This window comes from Crocuta crocuta, unplaced genomic scaffold (genome assembly GCF_008692635.1).
Source record: "Crocuta crocuta isolate KB4526 unplaced genomic scaffold, BGI_CrCroc_1.0 scaffold37, whole genome shotgun sequence".
Classification (NCBI taxonomy): Eukaryota; Metazoa; Chordata; class Mammalia; order Carnivora; family Hyaenidae; genus Crocuta; species Crocuta crocuta.
The window spans coordinates 1,314,626-1,342,170 of NW_027532040.1; the positions used below are offsets into that span (position 1 = coordinate 1,314,626).

General features: G+C 39.0%; 2 protein-coding genes and 1 long non-coding RNA gene across 7 annotated transcripts in view; 2 read left to right on the forward strand and 1 right to left on the reverse strand.

Annotated features, from left to right (window-relative positions):
- The window catches only part of LOC144241682 (protein lifeguard 1-like), a 43,362-nt gene extending 36,047 nt beyond the window's left edge, over positions 1-7,315 (forward strand). The window contains exons 12-13 of the mRNA XM_077776260.1: positions 1,464-1,511; positions 6,476-7,315. Coding sequence (XP_077632386.1) covers positions 1,464-1,511; positions 6,476-6,628 — 201 coding nt within the window. The 3' untranslated portion in view covers positions 6,629-7,315. The remainder of the gene's footprint in view (positions 1-1,463; positions 1,512-6,475) is intronic.
- A 1,930-nt stretch (positions 7,316-9,245) lies between these two features.
- On the forward strand, positions 9,246-27,193 carry LOC144241683 (uncharacterized). The gene is made up of 4 exons (XR_013338153.1): positions 9,246-9,961; positions 13,483-13,660; positions 14,968-15,058; positions 27,141-27,193. It is a non-coding gene; the product is annotated as an uncharacterized LOC144241683 (long non-coding RNA).
- The window catches only part of ANKIB1 (ankyrin repeat and IBR domain containing 1), a 135,233-nt gene continuing 123,254 nt past the window's right edge, over positions 15,567-27,545 (reverse strand). For 4 of the 5 annotated variants that reach the window (XM_077776248.1, XM_077776247.1, XM_077776250.1 and 1 more), the window contains 6 exons: positions 27,103-27,248; positions 25,918-26,096; positions 25,066-25,117; positions 21,245-21,359; positions 19,297-19,430; positions 15,567-18,719 (listed from right to left, as the gene is read on the reverse strand). In XM_077776248.1, coding sequence (XP_077632374.1) covers positions 17,976-18,719; positions 19,297-19,430; positions 21,245-21,359; positions 25,066-25,117; positions 25,918-26,096; positions 27,103-27,248 — 1,370 coding nt within the window. In that variant the 3' untranslated portion in view covers positions 15,567-17,975. The remainder of the gene's footprint in view (positions 18,720-19,296; positions 19,431-21,244; positions 21,360-25,065; positions 25,118-25,917; positions 26,097-27,102; positions 27,249-27,545) is intronic. The other variant, XM_077776249.1, reaches the window with a different exon arrangement.

A 27,545-nucleotide genomic window follows, 5' to 3' on the forward strand; every position in this document is an offset into this window, starting at 1 on the left:
TGGTGGCCTAGTTAGTGGTAGAAATAATACAAATATTTATTAGGTTGGATCCATAGGTCTTTACAGTACCATTTAGGTGCAGTTAAGAAACAGTGTTTCCTACTAGATAGATGAAACTTAGCTCCTACTGTAAACTTCCTTTCACCAATATTTACAATATATAATCTTACCCACGTTTAAATGGAAGGGAAGACTTGTTTGACTTTGGCAGTTTTGAATTCTTCAGACTCCAGGAATCAGGTATTTTCTTACTATTAGCTCGGTCTAGAAATACTGTCCCTCCCACACTGTGTCACTGACTCCTGATTTATGTTCTTTACCAAGGATCTTCCCTGGTTAGCAGAATGCTCTATTCATCTAGGATGAGCCAGCCTGCCTGCCTGCCTCCCTCCCTCCCTCCCTTCCTTCCTTCCCTTTCATCTTTCAATCTTTCTGTCCTTTCTTTCTTTCCGTCCTTTCTTTCTTTCTGTTTTTTTTTGAGAGGGAGAGCATAAGTGGGGAAGTGACAGAAAGAGAGGGAGACAGAGGATCCGAAGCGAGCTCTGTGCTGCAGTAGAGTTCGATGTGGGGCTCAAACTCATGAACTGTGAGATCATGACCTGAGCCGAAGTCAGACACTCAACCGACTGAACCACCCAGGCGCCCCTAGGATAAGCTTTCTTGTCCTGAAGAGTGAATGGCATTATTTTTCTCAAGTGTTATATACCATTTCTTTATCCTCTCCCTCTACAAAGCCAACTCCTTTGGCATTTAGATCAGTCCCTGTTCTGATAAGGGCTGTTTTGGTTGCAAGGGATGGGTACTGCACAGACTAGCTTCAGGCAAAGACCCAGGGAAACTCATGGAAATCCCAGGTGGGAAGAAGCAGCAGGATTCACAGAAATGGAAATCCCGCCTTCCTATCTTGGGCTGAGTTGATTGGCCACCTCCATTTATATAGTAATAGCTCTAGCAGTAGCTGACAATGCAACAGCCTCTGGGAATTCATTTCTGACTGGCTTGGTGCATCTGTTTGATCTTACTTTCTGGTCAATCAAGAGAGTCACTGCTGTTGGAGTGGATGTCTTCCACCTCTTGTCAGTCAGCCCTAGCTAGGGTATGTGAGGGTCACTGTTTTCCCAGCTCTACCCGTTCTAAGAGCTGAGTGTAGGGGCAGATGCCCTAGAAGGGCTATACAATGGTACATAAAGTGAAACATATCTAGTAAGTTCTACTTGCCCTACCATGCATGAGATGTTTAGCACTTACCTAACAAAACTGATTTGGCAAGGGTAGTTGTCATGTGTTTGCTGAATGGAACTGAGTAGATGATGTTGACCACTATGTTCAAAAAGATGAAATTCCCCACAGATGTGACTTTCCTTAATACTGGGTCCCTATCTGATCAGCAGCAGTAAACCAAGTGAACCGTTTCATTATTCCAAACCTTGTTCTTAATACACAATTGTTTTTTCTCTTTGCAGTGGTTGCATCTATTGTATGCTGGACTTGGAACTGTGCTCTTCTCACTTGTGAGTCCAATTTCTCCCTCTTTTTGACAAAGAACATGGTCTGTGCATTGACAAGTGCTAGGCCCAGAGTCAAGTAGAGTCAGTAATTCACTTCCCTCTCCTGAACCTCCCCCTCCTCCTTTCCCTCCTTCTCCTCCTTTTTCTCTATAAAGACAATTTTTAGAGCACTTTTAAATTCACAGCAAAATGGAGAGGAAGGCACAGACATTTCCCACATATCCCCTGCCCCCACACACGCGTGGCCTCTCCCATTACCAACACCACTCACCAGAGTGGTACCTTTGTCACGTTGCCGAACATACATTGATGCATTATAATTACCTAAAGTTCACATCAGACTTTACTCTTGGTGCTGTACAGTCTATGGGTCTAGATAAATATCTACTGACACGTTCCATCATTATATGATACAGTGTTTTTACTGCTCTAAAAACCCTTTGCGTTCCACCCTTTGATTTCCTCCCTTACCTCCAACTCCTAGCAACCACTGATCTTTTCCCGGTTTCCAAATGATACCTTTTCCAGAATGTCATATAGTTGTCATCATATAGTATGTAGCCTTCAGAATGGCTTATTTTCACTTAGTGATGTTCACTTAAGGTTTTTTTTGGGTCTTTTCAGGACCCGATAGTTCTTTTTTTTTTTTTAGTGTTGAATAACATTCCATTGTCTAGTAGATGTGCCTCAGTTTATGTATCCATGAACCTACTGAACGGCATTTTGTTTGCTCCCAAGTTTTGGCAATAATGAATAAATCTGCTGTAAACATCCTTGTGCAGGTTTTTGTATGGACAGAGTTTTCAACTCCTATGTGTAGGTAGCAAGACTATGAGTACTGGATCAGATGGTAAAAGTATGTTTGGTTTTATAAGAAACCGTCAAACTGTCTTCAAAAGTAGTTGTACTGTTTTTGCATTCCCACCAGCAGTGAATAAGAATTTGTTGCTTTATATCCTCAGCAGCATTTGATGTTGTAAGTGTTCCAGAATTTGGCCATTCTAATAGTGGCATCTTTTTAATTTTCACTTCTCTTATGACATATTATGCAAATTATGTATTAATGTGTTTATTTGCCATCTATGTATCATCTTTGGTGAGGTGTCTCCTAAGTTCTTCAGCCCAGAGAACAAATAATGGTCTGTTTTTTATTTTTTTGTTTTTTTTTAATACTTACTTTTGAGAGAGAGAGAGAGAGAGAGAGAATGCTAGTGGGGGAGGGACAGAGAGAGGAGGAGACACAGAATCAGAAGCAGGCTTCAGGTTCTGACCTGTCAGCACAGAGCATGATGCAGGGGTTGAACTCATGGATGGAGAGATCGTGACCTGAGCTGAAGTCAGACGCTTAACCAAGACTGAGCCACCCCGGTGCCCCAGTAATGATCTTTTTAAATCAGATTGTTTGCTTATTATTGAGTTTTAAGCTTTTTTGGTGTGTTTTGGGTAACAGTCCTTTAAAAGTTGTGTCTTTTGCAAATATTTTCTCCCATCTATGACTTGTTTTCTCATTCTCTTGACATTGTCTTTCACAGAGCAGAAGTTTTTAATTTTAATGAACTCTGGCTTATACATTATCTTTCATGGATTATACCTTTGGGGTCATATCTAAAAAGTCACCACCATACCCAAGGTCATCTAGTTTTCCTCCTCTTTTGTTTATAGTTTTATAGTTTTGTGTTTTATACATAGGTCAGTGATAAAAAAAAATAAGTTTTATTTATTTAAGTAATCTCTACACCCATGGAGCTTGGATTTATGACCCTGAGATTAAGAGTACCATGTCCTTCTGAATGAGCCAGCCAGGTGCCCCAAGGATAGATTTTGAGTTAATTTTTAAAAATTTTTAAAATTTATTTCTGAGACAGAGAGAGAGAAAGACAGACAGTGTGTGCAGGAGAGGGTCAGAGAGAGAGTGAGATACAGAATCTGAAACAGGCTCCAGGCTCTGAGCTGGCAGTCAGCACAGAGCCCGACGTGGGGCTCAAACCCACAAACCATGAGATCATGACCTGAGCCGAAGTCAGACGCTTAACCGACTGAGCCACCCAGGCACCCCTTGAGTTAAATTTTTGTGAAGGATATAAGGTCTGTCTAGGTTGTCATTTATTTATTTTGCATATGGATGCCCAGTTTTTCCAGCACCACTTGAGAGACCAAAGAGATTATCTTCGGTCCATTGTATTGCCTTTGTTCCTTTGTCAAAGATCAGTTGACTATACATCCATGGATCTATTTCTGGGCTCTCTATTCTGTTCTGTTGACCTGTTTGTTTCTTCTTTCATTATACCACACTGTCTTACTCCATAGTCAGTCTTGAAGTCTGGTAGAATCTGTCCTCCAACTTTTTCTCCTTTAATGTTCACACAGAAACACACAATCCTACACACCTCTCCCTCCCTCCCCTCGCCCCCTCTTAAAGTGTAATCATACTATATAGAAGGTTCTACCTTTGCTTTTTCACTTAAAAATAATGGTCTCCACATATTAGCAGTCATGGATTGAGTGTATTCTTTTAAGTTTATTTATTTTGAGAAAGAGAGAGATTGCAGGAGGGGCAGAGAGAGAGAGAGAGAGGGAGGGAGAGAAAGAATACCAAGGAGACTCCACGCTGTGAGTACAGAGCCCAATGTGGGGCTCAAACCCATGAACCATGACTTCATGACCTGACCAAAATCAAGAGTTGGACAGTTAACCGACTGAGCCACCCAGGCGCCCCAAGTTCATTCTTAAAGGCTGCATGGTATTCCATTTTATGCTTTTATCATGTCCCATCTTTTAGGTTTTTTCTTTCATTGTTTGTTTTTGGCATTTCCAAACATACCCAGAAGTACTGAGAATGGTAATAAACTCCACATACTATCACCCAGCTTAAAAATACCCACATTTTGCTTCATTGTATTCCTTTTCATTAGAATTATGTCCTATTTTCAAATGTCAGAAAAATTTATACCAAGAGGTTATGTATGTATAATTCAGTTTTCTTATTTCTTCTCCTAATACTGAAATGAACTAGTTTGTGCTCATTTTCCTTTACTCTTATGCTCTCAGCCTTTCCACATTGATGCCTGCCGTTGTATTTCTTGTGTCCTGTTTCAGGCTTAGTTTGTTTCCATGCAAAAGTACATTGATGTTTCTGTTCCCAGTTTAGAGGCAGAGCAAAAATTCTTGTAGACTCAGACAGGTCTACCCAACAAATAAACAAACAAAGCAAGAGGGAAATTGAAAATTTTGCAGTGGGGTGGGGAGGGAATGCTTAACCACCAGAGTTGAAGGGGATGAGGCAGGGTGTTACTCCCAAATGCTCCTGGGGGATCTGAATCTGAACCAGGGCTTCCCTGTGGGCTGGCTGTGTCTTGGGTTGTGTCTTGAGCCCCATTCTCTGGGGGGAGAGGGGGGAGACAGGTGGATCCCAACTCATCTCACTCTCACTTTGTCTGGCTTCAAAAACATAATTTCACCTGGGAGGTGTACTCCTAACCACTAAGGCATGTCTCTGAGATGATTAGAAGTTATTATCCCTTTTATGAGAAGAAATATGATAAAGTCAGGAGTTCTTGGAGGGGATGAAGAGAGAAAAGCACCTCTCTGTAGAAGTCAGGACCCCAAGGTGATAAATGAAGGCTGGAAGCTCAGCTGTTGGGCAGCCTGCTTTTTAGGATGACCAACTGTCCTGGTCTGCCAGGGACTGAGAGATTTCCAAGGATACATTAAAGTCCTGGACAAACTGGAATGATTGGTCATCCTAGTTTATTTTCTCCCCAAAGTTGCTATAGTCAGTCATCAGGAGAGGGGAGGAGAAGCAGGGAGAAGGGACTCAGTGGTCCAAGTGAGGCACCTGCTTTGGCATCCTGCCCAGCCGTGGGGCTGGCTTCCTTCTCTGCCACTCACCACAGTGTGATCTTCCTTTGGAGGCTCAGTTAATCTCACCTGCCTCCACTGGGTTGGTTACACATCACAGGAGATGATGTCCATAATGAACTGGCATAAAGCTACCCAGGAGGTGCCCACTTCCTTTCCTCTTGCTCTTCTGTCCCTTCCTCCTTATTCTTCCAAGCCTGAGTGGGAACCAGGACCTGGGGGGAACAGATACCTGAATTACTTGGGATGGGTCTCACTGAAGTAGATATTGTTCTAAATTAGTTATTTTAAAGAATCTTTAAGACGCCAAGAATTAATTCTCTGTAATGCCAGAGTCGATCTGTTTGACAGGGCTCTGCGGCTCTGCCTCACAGCATAAGACTCTTAGTCTGAGTCTGGATATAAAGAAGGGAGGGGCTGCAGGTTTTATTCTCCTCCTCTGAAGTCCTCATGCTGCCCAGGGCTGCTCATCTGGCCACAAACACAAGGGTGAGAGAGCTCTCTGGCTCTTTTCCTGCTGTTTTAGGACCTCATCATTCTACCTACTGCAGCTGAGCTACACTTTTTATTTGGGGGAAATATTTAACTATATACAAATCCTACCTTCCCCTCATTCTATATTTTAGAAATACTAACATCATCATAAAGCCATTCCAATGTCAAGGTTGGAAAAATGCTATCATCCAAAATTCCAAGAATTTTGCTGATGTATCAATCTTAATGTCAGGAACCATCTTTATTTTCATTCTTGGTTCAACAAGAACATGTGGGAAAATCACAAATACAGGGCAGTGGGTAGTTTATCTCTGTGTCAAATTGTCCCACCTCATTGACTAAAGGCACAAAGGTTTCTGGGTTTGGAAAGCAAAAGGCGGCTCACAGATTTGATCCTGCTAGCTTCAGGAGGATGAAGCATTTGCTGTAATGATAGAGTACAAACTTGGGACAGAGTGAATGGTTGAGGCTGTAAAAATAACCTAACCTAGCCACAAATTGACTTTCTGCAATATATTTTACTGATACTAAAATATTTTCTGCAGATAATTTAGGATACCTATTTGATAGAAATATACCATTTCAGTAGCTAATTCTTCTTTCTTTTCTTTAAGTACTTGGTGATGGATGTGCAGCTCATGGTGGGAGGGCGCCACCATCACTCTGACCTGCACCCCGAGGAATATATTTTTGCTGCCCTGAACATCTACTTGGACATAATCAACCTTTTCTTATTTATTTTGCAACTGACTGGACTGGCACGGTAGTCCTGTGGCCGAGACTGGTTTGTGTTGGTAGAAGGGAAGGAGGCACGCCTCTGAAGTGTTGCCGGGCTCAGACATGAGGAGGTTACCACTTCATATGCCTTTTATTAACAAAAATATTTAAAGATACTTACTTTTTGTCAAATGAAACCAAGCATTCAGTAGATGGTAGCTGTAACTGTGAGATTCTTGGTTCCACTGTCACACTGCAAAACTTTCTGGGGAACATTTCTAATTTTTATAAATTCAAAAGATGAGTATCAAAATTACTTACAAACATTTGCAAGATGCCCATTACAGTGTTGAAGTTTCCCAGGCAGTATTTCAAGCAGTAAACAACATCTCTCTACATGAATAAATTTGATTACAGGAACCTATATTTACCCGTTCTCTTCTCTTGGACATTCCTGAATATTTTGGCATCTGACTTTTTTTGTTTTGTTTTTAGTAAGGTAAACTAAAGAATTCTGCCTTTTCCCTGTATTCCAGAGTCAGACTGGAGAGAATAATCTGTCTAGTAGGGGTGAGAGGGAATTAACAGAGTTAATGTGCAGAAAGGACTCAGGATTTTGCTATATTTGCTATATTGTCAATGTCTCGTCTGTACTTGGACTTCACTTAGCAAGCATCTCCACTGATGGTCTGGAGCAACTAAAAAATCTTAATTGTGATAAAATACACATAACAAAATTTTACCATGTTAACTATTCTTTACTTGTACGGTTCAGTAGTGTTAAGTACATTCACAGTATCATGCAGCCCATCTCCAACAAAACGTCCAATCTTGCAAAACTGAAACTCCTTACCCACTGCAATAAGAAGTCTCATAGCCTTTTCCACGACTTATTTATTTGTATGTATCTTATATAACTGGTTTGATTATGTTCCTGAAGGTCATAGATTAGACAGATCTTTATATTCCTCCTGGAGTCTCACACCATGTTGGTATCAGATGCTTGATGAGAAAGTTTTCAATGAGATGTAAAAGTTCACACTTTCAGAGCCATCCAGATGAACCCGTGGCTGCATACTTGCCTCACTTGTTTCTAATTTCAGTCGGTCTCTGGTGCTCGCCCCAGCAGGACGCATGTAAGTCACATCTGCAGGACGAGCAAAGGCGCGAAGCAGGCCCGAACCTGGTGTGCTTCCGGTGGCTCAGGGAGGGAGCTGAAAAGAAGGATTTATGTAGAGAGATGGTTATGCCAGATGATTGAGGACCTCAATCATAAGATTGAGGCATAAGATTTGGATTGCAGTATCATGGTGAAGGCACTGCTTTAGGAGAATTAGTCTGCATTATGGTGGGTGGGTTAGAGTAGAGAAGGGAGGTGTTAGAGAGGAAGGCTGTATGAGAGCTAATGCAAGACACCAGGAAGGCACAAAGGACAGTTGATATATGGGGTAGAATGAGTCCATCATATGTGATCATGATAATAGCCAAAAGGGTTGACAGAAGTTGTGGATGACTCTTCAGGGCAGATTTTATTTGTGGGTGAATGTCACTTACTAAAATAAAGCCCTTAATCTTAAGAAAGAAACGGCTTGGGGAGTTGTGAGGTGATGGCGATAAAAGGAGGTTTGGATATTTTGAATACTTGGAAAGAGAAGAAATGTTAATCGGGCAGAGTCTCTGGAGCTGAAGCTTGGAGCTAGAGGTCATTGGGGGCCATCACAGGTGAGAACTGAGGCTGGAAGAACAGATGGAATAGTCAGGAATGACATAAATAGGGGAGTCCAAAGACCAGGTTCTGGAGATGCCATAATTAGGAGACGGAAGGAAGAAAAAGAATGTGGAAAACAAAAACAGAGCAGTGAAAGCAAAGCCTTTCAGGAAGGTGTTAATGACGTGTAGCTATCCTTCATGTAGGGTTATGTTGACCTAGGTCCTTGAGAACACACGTTGTTTCATTTAACCTAAGCCCAGAGGTCAAGGCACAAAAAAAGCAAGAGCAAGCCCAACGGATCTGACAACGACTGGATCGCTGATCTGGGAGAGTCCAGACTTCCCGGAGGCAACAAATGGAGGTTGTGGAAGGGAAGGCCAGATGGTGAGAGAAGTCTGGTTGCTTCACCTCTGGAAGGAGAGAAGGTTGTACATTTGTTTACTTTTCAGTTTTTTACTTTCCAGGATGGGAAATTTGGGGCATGTTTGAAGGCAGAAGGAACTGAAGGTACTAGAGATGGGGAAAAAAATCAAGATTAAGTAAGGAATAGGAGGAAGGATGGCCTTGGACAGCCCAGGACCCCTTTTTCCAAAACCGGAGAGAAGGACTGGAACATTTCCCTGTGGCAGCCTCTTTTGAGATGGAGGGGGGAGCTGTGGAGCTGAGGAAGCAGGGCCTGCAGAGCCCATGCTGGGGAATCAGGGCTTAGAGAAGAACGGAAGAGGTTTGATCTGGCTGCCAGGGGCTCTGCGTTGGGAGTCAGCCAGAGAGAGCTGGGAGAACTCCTTCCTCCTCTATCGAAAACATTAGAGAAAATAAGGCTGCAAAAAAGGCAAATTGACATCCCAAAGAGTTCCAGTTTGGGAAACTTTCAAACAACAGTGGATTATAATTCTGTGATGCCTACAGATCATGATAGCATAAATCTCTTATCAATCTGAAATGGATCAATTGGCCAGAGATTTAGATTTAGGCAAATGTCTGTACAGTCTGTTTTTGATGCTGTGGTATTACAAATTGGACGAGTAGAATCTGATTGAAACATCAGTGCTGGTGGAATAAAAAGCTTACTGAGGAAGGAAGTTTGATTCCATTCACTGAGGAGGTTAGTCTTGGTTCTTGAGAGGTCCACAGTTAATCATAAAGTAGGCTAACATGGAATTGAAGTGAACCTGACCAGGCAAAACAATCCCACCTCTGTTTTCTGTTGGGGTCAGACATTTGTCTCACAAATGAATTTACAGATCTCAAGTAAGACATTTGAATTTAAGTACAAGCACTATAGTCATATACTCCTGACTTTTTGGTTACCTATTGTTTCAGATTAGCCCTATCTCCACTACTTAAGTAGAGTTTCTTATGTGTTTATAATCTCTTATTACTACTGGCAAAGTCCTGGAGATGAGCGTAACCTCCGAAACATGAGCAAGTAGAAGAGAAAGGGACTTTTCAAAGCCACCCAGCACAAAATCTGGGAGGACCCTCTAACCCTTCTGGGTCTGGATACATTAACAAACATTGCCATGTGTACACCTGCCAAAGGCTTTGGTACCCAAGTCATGGTGAATTAATTCCATAAAAGAAGAAAATTCAGCTGGGAAGGTCGAGGTTTTGCATACTCTCCTGGCAACAAGAAAACACTGCATGTAACAGGACATGATGGCCAATTTCGGTAAGTTTCTGCTGTCCCAGCACCACATTAGGTATTTCTGTTGTTTTAGCAATGTTCCCAACCACACACAGTCTATTGTGTGAGTCTACTGTATATGTCATTACATAGTGGTGACTTGATTAAAAGAAATTCTAATACGTTTATGACAATTTTTAAAAAATGATTAACTTTTGACTTCTCCATTTAGTAAGGACTCTGAGGAAGCCATACCTCTTGGCATCAGTCTATCCAATCAGATTAATTTATTCACAGTATTAGAAATTTGTCTTTTGAGAAGAGTCCCCAGTTTGAAACCCTGTCAGGAGTGGTCTCAAATGTGTGACACATTTGTAAATCAACTCAGGATGTACTCAACAGGGCAATGGAATACAGGAAAAGAGAGAAGAGAATCCATAGAAGAACTCAGGTCATATTTTCTATAATGCCCACAAGTGTGGGGCTATCTGTAATTTGAACTTTTTCTCCCAAATGAGTTCCTCATCTAGCTCTAGGTGTGGTTTGATGAGCACATGTATCTATCTACATACAAGTGGACCTTGCTGAAACTATTCATGTTAAAGACTGTTGTACAGTTAACTTTATTCTTTTTTTTTAAATTTCTTTATTGTGTGTGTGTGTGTGTGTGAGAGAGAGAGAGAGAGAAGCAGGATTGGGGGTGGGGTGGGGAGGAGCAGAGAGGAAGAGAGTAAATCCCAAGCAGATTCGATGCTATCAGCATGAAGCCCCAGGCAGGGCTTGATCTCACAACTTCAAGATTATGACCTGAACTGAAATCAAGAGTCAAATGCTTAAACAACTAAGCCACCCAGATGCCCAAGCTTTGTTGTTTTTAATATCAGTATGCCACTTGGCACTCAGCGGCTCAAAGAATGTCAATAGCAAAAGTGCTGTGGCATATACTTGACATTACTGTCAAGGACAAATGTTGGTAGTTTCAGTAGCTTTGCTTAAAGTCCTTGAAACAAGTCAACTGCTTGAAGATATCATCAATGGTTCCCAAGTTGCAGCATTACTGACAGCTCATAATGCACAAAGACAGCATTTTATTTATGATTGTTGCTCTAAAGATGCAGTCAGCAAACTACAGCCTCCATGTCAAATTTGGCCTATCTTTTTAAATTTTTATTTTGAAATAATTACAGATTCACAGGAAGTTAGAAAATGTAGAGAGGCCCTATATACTCTTTACCCAGTTTCCCTCAATGGTTCTTACATAATGTACAATACCAGAACCAGGACACTGGCATTGGTACAACATGGATGTATAGTTCTATGTGATTTTCCCACATAACTGAGACAGCCAAGATAGACTATTCCATCACCGCAAAGATGTCCCTTGTACTACCCCTTTATAGTCACAGACACTCCTCCCTGGCCCCCCACCATCCCGAACTCCTGATGACCACTAATTTGTTTGCATCTCTATTTTGTCATTTCAAAAATGATAAATGGAATCACACAGTATGTGACAGGTTGAGATTGTTTTTTGTTTTTTTTTTTTTTTTTCACTCAGCATAATGCCTTTGAGATCCTCCCCAATTATTGCAAGTTGGGTCAGTTGTTCATTCCCTTTCATGGCTGAGTAGTATTCCACTGCATGGATAGAGCACAGTTAGCCATTCCTCTACTAGAGGACATTTTGGTCGATTCTAGTTTTGGTTTCTATGAGTAAAGCTGCTCTGAACAGTTGTGTACATGTTTTTACGTGGACACGTTTTTCACTTTCACTCCAGGACTGCAGGTCCCAGATCATATGGTAAGTGGATGCATGGTTTTTAAGGAAAACTACCCGACTATTTTCCACAGTGGCTGTGCCATCTTTATTCCCACCAGCAGTGCATGAGTGACTCAGTTTCTCTGAATCCTTGCCAGCATTTGGTGTTGATGCTATTTATTCTAGCCATTTTTATAGGTATGTAGTATATCTTATTGTGATTTCAATTTGCATTTCCTGGTGATGTGGAACTTTTCATGGGCTTGTTAGCCATGTATCTTCTTTAGCAAAATATCTCTTCATGTCTTTGTTCCATTTTATATTGGATTGTCTTTTTACTCTTTAGCTTTGAGAGTTCTTTATATATTCTAGATATGTGGTGTGCAAATCTTTTCTCCCTGTCTAGCTTTTTACCTTCTTCACAAGGGTCTTTTGCAGAGCAAAGTGTTAAAATTTTTATGAAGTCCAATTTATGAATGTTTTGTTTTATGGATCATACTTTTGGGTATCAACTGGAAGAATTCTTTGCTTAACCAAGATCATGAAGATTTTTTCCTGAAAAATGTATATACATTTAAATTTGTGATCCATTTTAAATTTTATGTAAAATGTAAGGTTTAGATATTCATATTTTTGCCCGTTTTGAAACCAGTTATTCCAGCACCACTTGTTGAAAAACTATCCTTCCTCTATTTATTGCTTTTGTACCTTTATTGAAATCAGTTGACATCTGTCTGGGGCTGTTTGATTCTCCATCCTGTTCTGTGGATCTATGTCTATCCCTCCAACCAGTATCACACAGTCTTGATTACTATAGTTTTGATGTTAAGAATGATGCCTCCCACTTTAAAAAAAATAGTTTTTAGTTACTTTTGACTTTCCATATAAATTCTAGAATTGTATTATCTATGTAACTTACAAGAAATTTTTGGTGGGATTTGGTAGAACTTGCTGCTAAGGAACTGAACCGAGTGTGGGGCTTCTGTGAACTGAGAGCCCCACTAGGCCAGTGCCTTTGCTTCAGGCAGTGAAGTAACATTTCAAAATACCTCCCACAGAGGCAGCTACTAATTTTTTTCATGTAAAATTGAGATACTTACTGCTGTGGTCAGGGTAGCTGACTCTCAAATATACCTCTTCTAACATCATTTCTATTTGACTTGCAAGGCCTGTTTGGCCCATGTTAATTTTCTAATTCCAGCTGACTCACTTCAAATTGGAGAGGTCATACCAGTGAGTCACAAGGCCTCCATGGGTCGGGCATTCAGTTTCACTAGCAGCAGGTTGATAGTGGAATTTCTCTAAAATCGGTGTACTTGTTGGCTGCATCAGGCAGGTGGCAATGTTGTGCTGGGAAATGGTCTGAGAACTTTCACAAAAGGAGTGATTTTCCTTTCTCCTGCTGGCTTTCTTTATTGTTTCTGTTGGGACCACTGGAGAGGGGATAGGGGAGCTAACTGGGGAGCAATTTACATGCCCCACTGTCACTTCTCTATGCATGGCAGTCCTTGAATGGGAGAAACCCCAGTGACAATACTCGTGGGCACTAACACATCAATTCCACATTCGGATTTGGAAGCTGCAACATTACACTGAATCGCCTAGAGGGCACTTCTCTGCTGTGGAGCTTGTCCAAACACCTTTCCTAACTGAGGAGTGTAAAGTGTGTATGAGTTGAGAGCTACAGCAGGTGGCATATGGGTGCCAGATCCTGCTATCCCCCAACCAAGAGGGTGGGAAACCTGAGGAAGTGAGAGAGGCTAACGTGTGGGGAGGAAACTTAACTGTTGGCTTTTTTCTCTTCTAGCCCCTTACTTCCAGGGTCAGTGTCCCAACTAGGTCTCCCATGGCAGTGGTGATGCCTGTCAGCATCCAGAGAGAACCAGGGGCCAGGGCTTTCTCTCCACGCCCTGCACTGTGTTTTACTCAGCAGTCTATGGCAACTTGTCGCTTCTGCACTCAGCATCTTGTCACCAACCATCAAGGTACTGTTTGGGCAGCTTGTTTCGATCCTATCTTTTATGGCTAAGCGTTTACATATTAGCCCAACCTCTGTTCAGTAATAAGCAGGACAGAGGGAACCCTTTCTCCCTCATTCCTCATCTGTCACCTGGGTGAGAACATTTACTACCAGATAAATTCTGGGGAGTCTCATATTCCCAAATCTGGCCCATGGTTCCTCATCCAGAAAAATCATGTTTCTATCAGCATTCCATCCCCACTGCCAAAACTGCCAGGTCTGGGATTTGATTTTACCCTATCAGGAAGAACCAGTAAGTTGGCCTGTGACAGTATCATGGCTGCTGACGGAAGATACAAGACTCCTGGGTCAGAAGCCAAGGATTTTATTTAGCTTTGTAACACAGCCTGCAGAATGAACATCGGCATGCTTGTGGCAGTTCCCATTGTCCCTAGATCCACAGGGGCAATGCAGTGGGTCTGAAGAGATGCCAAGCAACTGGAGAAACACTGAGGGTGAAGAATGCACTTTTACAGCAGACCAGCTCCCTGTCCTCAAAATTACTAACTACACAGATCCCGAGAAATACCCAGGCAAAACGGTTGTCAGCCTTGCGGTCTTGGCACACCCAGCAAAGTGTGGAGGTGCAGAAGAGGTGCAGGAGAACTGGACGGTCTTGTCTGACAGTTAGCCTTTCTGATATTGTGTTGAGTTTGTTCTTTCATGTATTTATCTCTCATCTTCTCTGTAAATGGACGCCCCGTGTAGGCTAGGCCCTTGTGCAATAGCTGGCCTCAAAATGATGTGCAGCCTAATCATCAAGAATGTTTTCAAATTATAGTTTGAAAAACTGAGGAAGGATAAGTCCTTTAAAAGTGTGCCCACCGCTCAGTATGTCAGCCACCCGTCAGTCCTAAGTGGAACAGAGAGCTAAAGAAAACTTTTCTGGTCCATCTCTCTTTAAGAACTATGACTACTGCCAGTTTCTAAAATAAGGACAGTCACATAATAGTCTGGAAAGAGCCACTTACAGTTTTCTAGAAAGAAATATATTCTGGGGAGAGGATGAGGACTGACAAGGCTGAAATATACCGTTGCCAAGGAGAAGACCCAGTAATTCTGCCAATGGTCCAAGGCTGACATACTACAACTCAGCCCAAGCGTAGAGCATGTGACAGTGGTTTCTTACAGAGTTTTTATTTCAGCCTAAAAAGACTCCCAAAATTTGTTACTTAGATTCCAAGATTTTACTCTTCAGAGATATACTGACTATAACTGTTTTAAAATTACAAAGCAAACTTCAATTAAGTCTCAGGTTTTAATTCATGACAGGTAATAAGCAACAACATTTGAGAACAAAAAGGAGAACAGTGGCTGCAATAAACAACATCTGAAGAATAATTCAGCAGATGGACATTAGTGGGTAAGCTTCAGAGCCACACAATGGAAAGCATAAATACATGACTAAGTGGTTATCCCTTGCAGACCCCACAAAGCCTGAGATTCAGGTGTAAAGGGCTGTTTTGGTAACTTGGAGGGGACAGAATAATACAATGATGGTGTTCTAGCCATTTGGCTTAAAAAATTTTTCCTGTCCTAAGCAGTTTCACAAAACACCTTAAAATTCTATCATTTCCTGTGTGTTTCTATTAGAGATTTCAAGGAAAAATCCTAACACTTTTCTCCTGAAAGTGATGAAAATAAAAGGAGCACTGAAGTCACAATGTTTTAACACATTGTCATGCAGTGTTTTGGAGTTTTTCTTTAGAGTATAAAATAGTGGGCTAGTGTAAAAAATATAATGCACTAATTAGTTACATGTAAGAACCAAGTTAATCCCATTATATTGCAGGGAACTTAATTTGAAGAAAATCAGCTTCCTGACTTGGTTAAAACAAAGTCTGTAATGTAATGAGACAAAAGTGAAGTAGTTTAAGTAATAAATGTTTAATCAAAGAATATTACATATTATTAACAGCATTCATTTGGCCAAACATCTACACGTTTGTAGAATCCTACTGTATATAAAGTGGGAATGTATCAAGTATAGACTATGAAAGTGCAAATAACAAGTCAAGGTTAGAGTAACTTTTTTTTTTTACATTATAAAATTAACTTGTTTACAAAATAGGCTTTGCCAAACTTTATTTCTGAATTGTAAAGTCAATGACTGTGTTGTTTTTAAAATATGTACCAAGGAAATACAAAGTGAATAATGATCATTTTTCATGCTCAGGAGATAACAGCACAGGAACAAAGGGTACTGCACAAGGTGCAAGAACCAGAACCCATCACATACACGGTCTTCACACAGAGCACTCTCTTACCTTATTGCAGCTTTGCAAGAAGCCTCAATGTGATACAAAGACTCTTTCTATTGAAAAATTACAACTCGGTCTAAAAACTGATTGGTGTTGATATTTTTAATCCAAAATAAATTTGTAAAAAAATCCTTTAATGGACTGTTTCAGTTTAATATACAGTAATACACTGTAGACAAAGTCAATATTTTCCCCCAACTAATTTAATGGGGATTGATACTGATGTTTCTGAAGACCGGGGAAATAAAAGCTAATCTGGACCTTTGATATTCATGGCCTAGGAACAATTCACACAGTTTATTCTAAGGGAACCCGGGGAATATGAAGTACTCTAATATAATGTCCTAGCCATATGAATTTGAAGTACAAGAGTTTCAGAAACAGGTTCTGGAGGAAAAAAAAATTAATCAAAAACCGTAATCACAACTCACGTGGATATCAATTCTAATGTAACCTTTTACCCAGCCCAGGACTTGCCTGTAAACTCAGTACTGAAATTTTGGTATCTGTAGATTTCTGGTAAGAATCTGGCAAAACATTAAATGGAGTGTTGCCTATCTATTTTGTTTATGTTATGCTAGTTTTGATAATATGTAAGTAAAACAGCCATTCCAACAGTTTACTCTAGTTTTAATTACACACTGTACCACTGTATCTTAATTACAACTAAGACCAGTATTTTCTTCACAGTAAGACACTGATAACTAGGAAGTTGATTTTTTTCAACACTAAACAGTAATCATCACACAGCAAATGAGTATTGTGCAATAGAACAAATACATGTCAGCCTTTGCTATTTAGGCAAACAAAAGTGATTGAACATTTAGTTGTTATATTTACTGTAAAGGCAAGGCCATGGGTGGTTTTATGGAGGTCTTTGCAATTCATAGCATAGTTACTTCAGAAGAGACACTGAAATTTCAATTACTCACTTATTTAACTGGCAACTATCCATTTAGTTAGGCAAAGGCACAGTAACATGTTGCGCAGGATGTTTTATTGAATTTTTTAATAATTGTGGGATTTACTATAACTCATGAAAACTCCACTTTTTTTCTATTTTATAAAACACCATTAAAAGTAATTGCACCCATTAGTAATTAGAATGCACTGTAAAAGTGTGAAAACAAAGAACTATGATTGCACTTCCAATAAAGTGTCTCTTAAAATACAGCACCGCTGTTGCTAATCAATCAACTGTATTTTAATAGTAAAATAAACGAGTTTTAACAGCAGCATTAGGTTTAGTTAACTTAAGCTACAGGCTACATTTATTTAAATGCAGTCTCCATGGCAACAAAAGCCCATTACATTCTGGAATATCACTGCTACCAAGTGGCACCTTTAACTCCAAGAAGGCGGAGACGACTCTGGAGCCCTCTAGGACACTGCACACCTAAACGCCTTGTTAGCGCACAAGTCAGTTTGGCACAAGTGGACTGGAAATAGACATGAAAAGAAATCTTTGATTCATATGAATTTTAAAACTACACTGTGGTAGACATAGCACTAAAGAGAAGCCTTGGATACCTGAATTCACATCGCTCAGACAAAAAGGAAGAAAGTTATGGAGGAGCACAAAGAGATTGAGGAACGACATGTTATTAGATCTGTCCAAAATAACTTCTACAATGAAGAAAACTTTAAAAGAGGAAAAAACACCCAAGGATTAGGGAGTAAGCCTTTAATTTAAACGTTCAATTTAAGTATCGCCAACTTTAGGCTAAACAGAGGACTGCATTTTCTCAGAATATGGAATCTAGCCTATTTATTCCATTTGTGTTTCTCTTACTCTTGTCAGCAGAAAGGGGAAAAGCTATTCAATCAAGCACAAAAGAAATTCCCTGTAAGGTAAAAATCAGAAATGAAACTACCATTCAAGGGAACTCCTTCGTATTCAATCCTAACATCAGTGGTTTATAATTGAGTTGGGATTAAGCAGATCAAGTCTCTACAAAGCATACGCCACTAGAATACCATCTGTACCTGTGATTCGTTTGGAGCCCAGAGGTGCGCCGTTCACACTAAATGTACTTGTTCAAGCCAGTCACTTGAGGTCTGAGGTGTTTGGCCTGAAACATCTAAATCATCCCCCTTGTTGGCTGCCTCATTACTACTAATGCCAGCTTGAGGTGCTGCTTCCCCAGCCAGAGTATTTTCTTCTAAAGGATTTTCTTCTTCTACTTGAGTTTCTCTACCTTCACTGACCACGGCATCTTCAAACACTGAATCTTCTTCTGGTGGCACCAGCTCCACATCCCTCTTACCTTCTGACTCATCTTTGACACAGGGGAGCTGGGGATCTGCACTGACTTCTGTAACTGCTGGAGGAATCAGGGCAATACTCTGAGGGTTCATGTCATGAAACCAAGCCATGATGTTGCCAAGAAGATTGTCATTGATGTTGGCATCCTGGCCAGCTGAGTCCGGGTCACTGGATGAAGGATAGAATTCACTTCTTGCCTCACTAAGAGGGTGTGAACTCAGAGTGTCAGTTGAAAATGGGTCACTCTCTGCTCCTAATCTCATGAGGCTGTCACCAAGTTCCAACAGCTCAGAGCTGCTCAGCGCAGCCCGAGGGCTATCTGTGTTCCTGGGGACCGAGTCTAGCCTAGAAGGTAAAGAGGTACCTATTGCTCCTAAGGACGCTTCATTATTGAGGAAGTCTCTAGTCTCCTCATCAGTGGCCAGCCCGGATTCTTGCAGTGATAACTGTATTGCAAGAAGTATATTGGGATCATCTTCATCCAAGGAACTCAGAGCCTGAGGCAACAGAAAGTAAAATCACTTTAAAATTTAAAAGGAAAAATGATTTAACCCAATGAAGTTTAACAACTATTCTTCTACCAGATAAATAATAATACCTCTATTTATACAGAACTATTATTTTATCTACCCAAATCTTATTTTAATTTTCTCCTTGCCCATGCTAAAGAGAAAAAGAAATTCCTTAAGATAACACTGACATTTAGGAATCTTTTCCTTTTCTAAAAAAAAATTTTTTTATAGTTTATTTTTGAGACAGAGACAGCATGAGTGGGGGAGGGGCAGAGAGAGAGAGGGAGACACAGAATCTGAAGCAGGCTCCAGGCTCTGAGCTGTTAGCACAGAACCCGATGTAGGGCTCGAACCCACAAACTGAGAGATCATGACCTGAGCCAAAGTGGGACACTTAACTGACTGAGCCACCCAGGCTCAGGAATGTTTTCCTGTAGTATATCTCCGAAACAAAGATTTTATAATGAAAGGAAGAAAAAGGAGAGCAATAAAATAAAAATAGGAAGTCAGGCTAAACAGAGCGAGCAAAAGCAGGGACAATGAGGCTGCCCATGAAGGCTACCTGAAGAGAGTCCTGGTTTTCAGAGCGACTGGCAGGGGTGTAGTCACGCAGGGAAGAGCTGTGCAGCACACTCATAGATGCGGAACTTACCACAGAGGCGCCAGGCCTGCGGCCACTGCCACCATCTGGGATGTCTGTTTCAAAGCAAGTGGAACCAGAGACAATTCAGTCATACAAGAGGTCACACAATTTTTTTGCACTTTTAATTTTTAGAGAGCGCGAGCAGGGGAGGGGGCAGAGGGAAAGAGAGAGAGAATCTTAAGCAGGCTCCACACTCAGTGCAGAGCCCAAAGCGGGGCTCAATTCCTTGGCCCTGGGATCATGACCTGAGCCAAAATCAAGAGTTGGAAGCTTGCAGCACCTGAGTGGCTCAGAAGATTTGAGTGCCCAACTCTTTTTTTTTTTAAATGTTTTATTTATTTCTAGGAGAGAGAGAGAGACAGCGTGAGCAGGGGAGGGTCAGAGACAGAGGGAGTCACAGACTGAAACAGGCTCCAGGCTCTGAGCTGGCAGTCAGCACAGAGCCCGACGCGGGGCTCGAACCCACGAACCTCGAGATCATGACCTAAGCGAAAGTCGGACGCTTAACTGACTAAGCCACCCAGGCGCCCCTGAGTGCCCAACTCTTGATGTTTGCTCAGATCATTATCTTGCAGTCTGTGAGTTTGAGCTAACAGGGTGCAGCCTGCTTAGGATTCTGTCTCTCCCCCTCTCTGCACCTACCAGGTGCATGCCCACAAATAAAACTTTAAAATATATAAATAAACCTTAAAAATATATATTTTATATATAAATAAGCTTTAAAAAAAAGTCAGATGCTCAATGGACTGAGCCACCCAGACGCCCCCAAATATCTTTTTATTTCAGTTAACAATTTCTCTTTCAGTGCTGATGAAAACCTGTGTTCACATGTTCATCTTTCAGAGATTTCTACTCCCTATTTATTTCATCAAAATATATCTACTACCACTGCCCTTTATGTTTTTGTTTGCATTACAGATGGTTCTATTCATAAAGACAAGTGCTACCACCCATCCCTCTTTTTTCTTAAGCAATAACAAAGGTATTTTAGTTTTCAAAGTTCTTAAAGTTAAAGGATTTTGGAATTACAATGGCCTATTGCACAAATCTTTAGACTCACTGCTCCTGATTTATTAAAGATGATCTGCTTACATAAGAATTTGAAGATTTTCCATTATGAATTCAACATTTAAAAGTTGATAATTAAAATAATTTATTTCTAATACCAGAAATTTTCTTTTAAACAATGTTAACAGGAGAAGTGAGGCTAGGAGGAAAATATTCCATGAACACAATAACAGTGATCAACAGCTACAATTTATTGAGTGCTCTCTAGATGTTACTAGTACTTAGTTAAGGGTTTTATAAACATTATCTCATTTAATGCTCACAATGAGCCCACAATGTGGCACTGTTATTATTGCTTTTTACAATGAGGGGACTGAAGCTTGGAGAGGTTAAGTCAACTTGACTAAAGTCTTACGCTGATACACAGAGATGGGGTCATGAATGGAGGTTTACAGCTGACTCTACAGCCCATGTTCTTTTTTTTTTTTTTTTTTTTTTTTTTTTTTTTGGGGGGGGAGAGGGCGTGAGTAGAAGAGGGGCAAAGAGAGAGGGAGACACAGAATCTGAAGCAGGCTTCAGGCTCTGAGCTGTCAGCACAGAGCCCAACACGGGACTCGAACTCACAAGTTGTGAGATCATGACCTGAGCTGAAGTTGGATGCTTTACCAATTGAGCTATCCAGGTGCCCCTCCACAGCTCATGTTCCCAACCTTTTGGTTTTCTGTATCCTGTGACATTTGGAGCATCTGCATATTGATTGTATAGCTACAAACTATTTCAGGAACATTTAGATTTGCCAGTTTTAAGAATAAATTCAAGAGAACTAAAAGGCTAAAACCTAGCCAAGTCAAGAGCTTACCTAAAGTGCTTTCACTTGGCTCATCGGGGTCTGGAGGGTTACTGAGCAGACTATGCACATCTCCTCGACGACGCTGTTGTCTGTGCCTCCTCCGATACTGAAATTCAGCATATTCCTGCATAAACCAAAGGTTATAAAATACAGAAGAGCATGCAATTTTTTAAATGCAAATAAAACAACACACTTTTTTTTCCAGGAAAAAAAATGTATGATTTTATATATATAAAATCACTTGGCTTTAACAAAGGAAACTTCAGGTTTTGCCATGCCAGGGAAACAGAAAAGGTAAAATGGAAAAAGAAAAGTTTTAAATAGTCATTACGATTACCTGCATAAATTGGGAATACTTGCAAGCCCCAATGCTAGGATCTTGCTACATAATGTTATAACTAATACCATAATGATTTTGCTAATATAAGTTAGGCTCTTTATTAATTTAAGCTAGGCTCTTGGAGGTCTGGTTTTTAAAAAAGTGTGATATATGCAAAAGAAAGAAACAAAAAAAGAAAAAGAAGAGCGTACACTACCAGGTACTTATCAGACTATGAGATTTTGTATGCTTTGGGACTACTACCATACCATACTCACAAGTTAAATGATTGAAAGAAAAATGTGAAAATCGCCTTAAAAGGTTATTTGGCCTCCTTCCTGTATTAATATGTGGGGCCCTCTACAGCACAAGCAGAGAGCATATGGGAAAAATGCAGTTATGGGCGGAGGCAGAACCTGTGACCACCTGCTATTACCTGGGCACACACATACTTTTCCAGGTTTCAGTGATGGAACAGACTACAAGAGAAGCCAGTCAGTGTGCATGACACCAGGATAAATAGGCTAATTTTGAGGATCATTATAGAATCTTTCAGTGATAAACAAGAATATATTCAGATTTATGATCACCCTGGTTACCCTAGGATATTCAATATCTTTATGTTGTGAAAGTACTAGAACAAAGACAAGTTTACATCACAAACAATATTTTCGCATCATACTACTCTCGTTAAAATATATTTACAATGGGTTTTACATCCATTGATATAAATAAGCTGTTGGACTTCAATATAAAATGGGAAGCATACTACCAAGTTAGAAACCACAAAAGATACTCCAAGTTCTCAGAGGGATTATTTAGGTTCTTTAAAATTTCCTGCTGAGCTGTGGTATAAGTTCCTCTTTTGCTGGAGGCCCATGAACCCAAACTGGATGACTATTACGTGCCATCATAGTTCACTAGACCACTGGGGAACACTGCATTTCTTAAAGATGGCATGAAAATTTTATTTCAGTTCAAGGTTTATACGTAAGGGAAATCTGCTTCCTTTGTATACTTGATTATGGTCAAAAGCTATTCTAAATTAAACAAACTATTACTAACCACAGAGCATACATATTTCTAATTTAAGAAAACTAAAATTTGGTTTAAAAACAACCATAAAAGAAACTTGTTACATTTATAATTAGTCTGATAGGAAACTCAAAAACTCAATAGCATTCTCTCAGGATGCAACAGGCTTAAAAAAATTGATCTCATAAAATTAAGTCTGTCTGAAAATTTCTAAGAATTCCTAGATTTTTATGTAAGCATATGAAAAAGGGATACCCCAAAAGGTTTAAGAGTGTTAAGGTTACAGAAAAGACTGAGAAATGTTAAGATTTATGGGGGGGAAAGCTTCCAGGAGCTTTTTTCTTGAGCACCAAATTTATCAGTGACTTAAAGAGATGCTTTAATCCTTCTAGAACTTCCATGGGGTAGATACTGCCATCTATTATTCTAGATGAGAAATTAAGGAAGAATGGAGCCTCAAGTGTAATAAGTTACAGAGCTAGACCTTGAATTCAGGTGTCCCTCAGACTTTAATACTACGTTCTTTTCTCTGGGCTCCACTGCCTTTAAAGTGGTACAAAATACTTAGGACTGTCACTAACTCAATTTAATTAAAAAAAGAGAAAGATGGAATTAAGTTGACTGAAAAAATATAAACTCAACCTAAAAGTCGACAGAAGTTTGGTAACATCATTTTTTCCCCCAGAGTATATATGAAGGCAAAGAGCTAATTTTTAAAGGTATTATTTTGGCAGTTACTTGATAGTCAGAATTTTAGAGTTTCACACTGTATAGTAATTTTTTGGACTTGCAATAAGGTTTGCATAAAAGCTTGGTGTTTCAATGTGCCAGAGACTTTAAAGTAAAAGTAGTTTAAAAATTCTTATAAAACTTATGAACACATAAAAGTAAATTTAAGAAGGAAATGTTGCTTATACTTTCATAATTCTCAATCTCTGGAGAACAAGAGCTCAATAATTTTATTCATAAATATTCACATGTGAGGCAGCAAGCTTTCCTATTATTTACAAAACAAATCTGCATCAGTCACGTTAGCAGGCCCTCAATATTCAAGGACAAGTATTTAGGATTCCTAAAGTTACTGTCAGAGCCAGAAGCTACAAGAGGAAGCATACATGACTATGAGTACACTGGTAAAAGTTTTATTTTTGCTCAAATAGAGCTAAATTGTGTTCCTACTTTGAAATACTGACATCTTTAGTACTCTCTTTTTGATAACTGAAGCTTGTTCATTCATTCATTTAGGTAGAAACTTTCCATAATATCCTCAAAGCTGTAATTATAACAGAATAATAAGCATAGCATAGAAAAAGTTCATTTGTTTTATAATAGTTTCATTAATATATTAAAGTCTTTATGTAAGTTAAGTGAAATAAAATCTTTCCATATCAGAGCTCAAAGCACAAATTGTCTTCTCAAGTCAGTATTTTCTTGGATAAATCTACCAGTACAACAGGCCACAAGGTGATTACAAGTATCCTGAATAGCAGAAAAGAGAAAGTATCTGATTTAAATAAGCCACAGTCATTTCTGGATAATAATCAATTTCATTCTCCTTCAGTTGAAGATAACAAATGGGCTATAAATGATAAATAAAGGTATCATTTTTTGTCCTGCTCCCTTCCAAGAACTAAGTTAAAAGATTATTATAACATAAACATCAGATAGTATACTGTTTTAGAGAGCAAGGAAGGAGAGACAGAATTAGAGAGAACTGCTAAAACCATTTAAAATCAGACGCAACAGTGACAGTGGCAATTTAAATCTCAGAAAATAGCAATGTGATTAAGATTTTCACTCTTATTTTTATTTGTGGCAGTTGCTATTTGTAGTGTTAGTATTTTAGACAGCATTTTATTTACTTTTAAAGATTTTATTTTTAAGCAATCTCTACATCCAACTGAGCGCATGACCCTGAGACCAAGAACTAAGTTCTTGGCGACTGAGCCAGCCAGTCGCCCCCTAGACTATTTATTTGTATTTTAAAATCTATCAATAACAACCAAAAAAAACCAAGAAGAGGGTGAAAATCTTAGAAGCAGAAAGCAACTAAGCAAAGCATTTTTTTCTGCATAAACATTATTAATGTCAAGTTTCCACCTTAGAAACTGATTATATAAATCAATCAGGCGGTTGTAGTAACTTAAAAAAAAAAAACCAGATTGTGCAGGTTTTTCATAGACTCAGACTGGAACAAGATTATGACAAAAATGCACTTCTAAAATATATGCTATATGTTACCCTTAACTGTGACTATTCAGTAATTAAATAAAAAGGGGGATGCATTTAACAATGTGATGATAATCCAATACCACAAATGGCAAAATGTAGGCTCTGCTGAGGCATTTTTATTACATAAGAGAAAACATTGCCGACGATCTCAGTAGGATTTATAATAGATAAGAGTGGAAATGCAAGCAGGATATCAGGAAAAATATAATTAAAAAACAAAACAAAACCCCCGTAAAACAATTACCTCAGGTGATGCAAATCCTAAATATTCCCAATCCCATGTTCCACCAGCAAAGCTACAAAGAAATTAGACATACCATTTGATTTATTATCAGCACTACAAAGTATGACCAATCAGACCCTTGCCCATTGAACATTATTTTTAATTCCTCTGCTTGCAACTTGCTTAACCAAAGTACACCAACTACTGAATATAATTAAAATGTTACTTCAATTATTTCTTTCAAATTCTAAATTGCTTTGTTTAAAATAGTATAAAAATAAAAATCATCATGTTATAACAGAGTATTTTATGATTGCTTCTATTTTTATGTGTTTTTTTGTGTAAAAATAGAGTCAAAGGAATTTCTAATGCCTAGATTTATTATGAATAAGAAAACATGCTTTAGTTTATAGTGGCAGAAATAGTATAAGTATCTGAAAGAAACAACCAAAACTCAGCTGTTCTTTAATGGATGAATATGAATCACTTAAATAACTATTAATATCAGATTTCTAATTTCTTTATAAGCTCTTACATAAAAATAAAATATTACCATAAAAAGTTGGCAAGCCTTCCAAATTTGACATTGTAAGACTATCATATCTCTACATACATTGTACAATGAAGTATGAAATTAACTTAGCCTAATTTATTCCAAGAAATTACACAATGACAAACAAAACAAACAAACAAAAAAAATAGAAACAGTTCGGGGGGGAGGATCACCAAAAAGAAGTTAACCTGCTTTTATTAGCTATCCATATTTAAGTTTAAGTAACTTCCAAGAATATAAACTCTAGTTAGATAAAAAATAAACCTGATGACCTTTGTGGCTGGGGCTAGGATAATTTCAACAGCGTGCATCTCTTTTACCTGCGCCTTGGAGCTTCTGGTGAGTCTGCAGGAGCAACTCCCCGAGCCACAGATGCCAGGAATTCTTGCCTCTTCTGCTGTACAAGGCATGCTGCCTTGATGATCTTGTGGCGGGGTGTGCGCAGGTAAGGCCTATTGACTTTTTGGGCAAGGTCTTCAGTGACCATTTCTAGGTCTGTCTATAGTATGAGAGAAAAAAAAAAGGATTATAGGCTGAGTAGGTTAGTCAATAGCAAATCCATTGTCTATCTGGTTTCTCAATTATATCTAACTCTTTTGAGGTCAGAAATTAATCCAAATTATAAAATAACTTCCTATTTGACATATACTTCTATTTTTCACATTTCAGGAAAATAGCACTCATTTGATAGGCATTTATAACAATGTAGAATGGTATGGATTACAAAAACATAGTGAGTATACCAGCTGTCTACAGGGAATTTATCATTTATGTGGAAAAAAAATGAGTAAATTTAAAGGCACTGTACATGCAAATGCATGACTGCTTAGTATAGATAAAGACCATATATAAATGCTGAAGGAATCTGAGGTAAGGCAAGACCCCTGTGATCTGGGGTTAGGTCTGGAAGGCTTCATGGAGAAAATTTAGCTTTTAAAAGAAATGTAGGATATAAATTAGTAGAGAGCAGTTCAAAGGGGTGACATGAAAATTGTAGCAAGAGAAAGTTTGGTGAATTAAAAAAAAAAAAAAGAATGTACAATGAAGTTGGTTAGCCACAGTGATGTCACTTGGCTTAGGTGTTTTTTTTAAAATGCTGTAACCTTTTCATTTGGACTTTTAAAATAAACTGGTAAACAGCAACTTTCCCAACTAGTATGTAATGTGGTTTCATTAAGATAAAATTTCTAATTACATAATCAGATATAGGCCAGATTTCAACATCAACCAGTGTGAAACAAATAAATATGGTAGGAAATGTTTGCTCAGTCAATAGCTCAGAAGTCACTCAAATCTTACAGTGGCAAATTTAAATACAAAAAAAAAAAATTCAATTTAATACTGGTAACTTTTTCTTTATTTAAAAAAACATTCTAAAAACGAAAACAAAATTGTTTACTGGTCATACCCAAGTAAGATAAAACTTAGTTAAGTGGTTGAAAAAGGACAAAATCTGTTTTATTATAATAACTGCATTTAAATTTAATTTATAAAAGACATCTTACTTGCATGAGTTCAAAAATTTCTTTCTTTGTGCTTTTAGGTTCTAAGAAAAATCCATATGGATAAGAACACTTGAGAATGCGTCGAGTTTTTAAGAGCACATGAACTGCATCTTCAATGAAAGTGGTATCTGGACAGCCTCCTTCAGCTATAAAATAAATCAGGCACAGTGAAAATAAACTGTTCTGCAAATATGCTTACACAATTAAATGACTAAGTTTTCTTAAAAAAAAAAAAAAACCCACCACCAATAAAGGATCTCTGTGAAGAAGTAGCTGTATGATAGTAATAATTTGAAGTAGACTAAAAACCTATATAACACATCCATGTGTGGCTTGTATACCTTTATAAATGAAGCACACACTGCACCTGCCATGGAGCACTAACGGCAATCATGAAGAAATATATACACCAAGCCTGGATTCTGTTCTTACCCTGTTGGTTA